The sequence below is a fragment of the Trachymyrmex septentrionalis genome, unplaced genomic scaffold (assembly GCF_001594115.1).
Source record: "Trachymyrmex septentrionalis isolate Tsep2-gDNA-1 unplaced genomic scaffold, Tsep1.0 scaffold159, whole genome shotgun sequence".
NCBI classification, from domain to species: domain Eukaryota; kingdom Metazoa; phylum Arthropoda; class Insecta; order Hymenoptera; family Formicidae; genus Trachymyrmex; species Trachymyrmex septentrionalis.
The window spans coordinates 24,058-27,079 of record NW_017304747.1 but is presented as its reverse complement, the minus strand read 5'-3'; the positions used below and the strand labels follow the sequence as shown (position 1 = coordinate 27,079).

At 33.6% G+C, this 3,022-nt stretch overlaps 1 protein-coding gene across 1 annotated transcript in view; it reads left to right on the top strand.

Annotated features, from left to right (window-relative positions):
• Nucleotides 1-460, top strand: part of LOC108745911 (outer dense fiber protein 3-like) — a 5,867-nt gene extending 5,407 nt beyond the window's left edge. The window contains exon 4 of the mRNA XM_018482333.1: nucleotides 132-460. Within this exon, the coding sequence (XP_018337835.1) occupies nucleotides 132-393 (262 nt within the window). The 3' untranslated portion in view covers nucleotides 394-460. The remainder of the gene's footprint in view (nucleotides 1-131) is intronic.
• Nucleotides 461-3,022: the final 2,562 nt, after the last annotated feature.

The window sequence follows — 3,022 nt, the reverse complement described above, 5'->3', positions numbered from 1 at the left end:
GCGTGCGTGCGTGCGTGCGTGTTTATATATATATATATAAACTTTTTATCATAAAATTTTATCATATATATTAGAAGTAAATATTATATAATATACAATATTTATTTCTACTGTATTTTGCATCTTTTTAGCATTGGTTATCGTAAGATGCACAAAGAAATTTTGAAGAGTCCAGGCCCAGCCACATATATCAAAATAAATTATGATATGATAAAACGACGAAGTCCGGCATATAGTTTAAAGGGAAGACACATTTTATCAGAAAAACATCGCAGTCCTGCACCAATCTTTTATCCATTATATGATACACGCAAACGTTCACCTATATATTCATTTGGTATAAAACATAGTGAATGCGCCGGAATACCTATGACACAGCTAGATGAGGATTAATTTTATAATTAAATATTGTATATAAACATTTTGTTATAGTATTTTTTATATTTGCATAATAAATGCGACTATACGCAAACATTACGGTATAATAATATAATAATAGTGTAGCACACTACTCGTGGGTATAGGGCGGATTAAGGGTGTGGTCGAGTTGCCACTACGAATGCTTCGAAGCATTTGATTAACCAATCGGAAGAAAGACTTTTACTAATTGACCAATCAAAAAATGCTTTGAAGCATTTATAACGGCAACTCGACCGCATCCAAAATTAAACAAAAAAGAGTAATTGTTGACTCCTTGATGCTTGATTTATGTTTCGGTTTTAACTACTATCCTAAAATCCTAAAATTCAAATTAAAAGAAAAAATGACCACTTTTGTTTGAACATTAAAGAAAAATCGTACAGCACTCAATAAAAAAGTAAATTGAAGATGAAGATTTATTCTTTCGACTGCTCTAAACCGCATTTTTGTGTAAGTTTTACTTCACGCCATAGACCTTTATAAAATTTGTACAAAATTTTCACAGATTTGACAGGGATCCATTTGCGTCCGTACAGCTCCGTAATAGATCAGTCAGATTGAAATATCTATTACCGATTTCAAAAGTAAAGAGTTCAACCTTTAAAATACTTTTTTAAAAATCTTATTATGATTGTTTTTGACAAAGTTATTCCATCTTGAAGTTAAAGGATCATTTATAATAGAATAATGTTAAAAAGGCTAAAATCAAGGTTTACGTATCTCTGCGAAAAATGATTACGAAATCTTTGAAATAAACGTTTTAAAGCTTAAAGCCATAACTTTCGAATGCTTCAAATCATATTTCTGTGTAAAAATTTTATTACAAACGATGTTAATTTGAAAACGATCTTTTAAAATTAAAAAATAAACTTTAATTTTGATGACTATTGGGTAGTCAGTGTCGTTCGTACGCAGTAATGAGTCTTTCTGGCGTGATTTTTGATTACTTTCCAACTTTCATTTTCATGGAATTGATTAGCGTTTTAATGTGAAATTTTTCCATTTGTAAGTTTGAATAATACTAGCTAAAGTTAAAAGTGATTCACTCTGTCTGGATACTGACCAAAATATCAAGAACCGGTTTTTGGATAATTCATGGTAATATTTGTAATATAATTTGTGATTTATGATCAAGGTGAGCGTCCTTATGGGATATTCTTCGAAAATTAATTATAATTTTAAGGTTTTAATAAATTAGTTTTTTATATTCTCTATTTCGATATTTCCATTATTTTATTTTCATTTATTTTTTCTTTTTCTTTCACTCTTTTTGGGTTTAATTCTGGCATTTAAATTTTCGAGGTAGGCGAGCTCACCATGACAGGATAATTTTTATTCATAGATTATTTATTAGTTTAAGTATGTTGTCTCTGAGAAGGGCTCAAAAATGAGCTGAAACATGTAAGCGCGTTTTAGTGAACAAAGAAGTTTCACATTTCATGATATTGATCATGAAACTTTTTCTCTAGAGCGGAAACGTAAAAAAGTAAAAAATTTCACAAAAATGAAAAATTTCACGTAAATTTATTTTGGTAAAGGCAGTTTTGGAGAACCACTCGGCCGCGACAGACGTGTTTCGGTTCGGGTGCTATTCAATTGTATAACTCTCTTAAGACGTGATTTGGGCCGTATCGATCTCCTATGTTACAATTTTGGGAGGCGGGAGCCATTAATTTAGAAAGAAGAAGAATTTTGATAAAGGTATAGAATACTCCAGTCTCTCTCTCTCTCTCTCTCTCTCTCTTTCTCTCACTTCAAATTTTGTTAAAAATACACTCATTCGACGCGTTTTTTCATGATATGAATCTGGTAGAAAAGTATCGCTCTGCCTCTTGTTACGTCCGAATTGAGGTTTTTATTTCTCGATTTTATATTTCCTGTTTTGGGGTCAATGCATTTAAGCAATTTACCCCGGGGTTTGGAGATCAAGTTGTGCGGTTAGGATTGTTCGGTGGGGAGAGTGGGATAATTGCTCGGGAGGGTAACCTTGAATCCGGTGCCAAAAAGCTCACGAAGCTTGTAGGCTAGTTTACTTGGATTACCCTTTTGGATATTTCGGTAATCAGGAAATCGAGGAGTGATCTCCAACGGTTAGAGGGAATACCCGTTTTCGTTAGGTGAGCTTACCAGTTTTTTTTAGTCTAATAATTGTGCCAATTTCTGGAAATAAGGGAAAGGATCGTGGTTTGAATTAATAGCTGATTTAATTTGATACCTCAATCTCTTCTTTTGTTGTCTAAGTCCGCCTTTAGTAGGCATGGAGGTAACGCGAAAGAATTATCGTTGTTCCGAAAAATTGTCGTTAGACGGGGGCCACGCTATTGGCAGCGACAGTCGTGACAACTTCGGATTTTGACTCTCTTTTGAGGAACTGTTATTAGATGAGGGGCCACGCTATTGGCAGCGACTGGTCACAACGATTCCTCAAAATAACGAACTCTCCGCAGAACAGTATTAGACGGGGGCCACGCTATTGGCAGCGACAGTCATAACGTTTCTCGGATACTCGTATATGTTAATGAATTTGAAGTAGAGGAGAGATCTAGGTTTCAGCCGAATTGTTTTAATATAGTCGTTTAATAAAGAAAAATGGTTACAAACG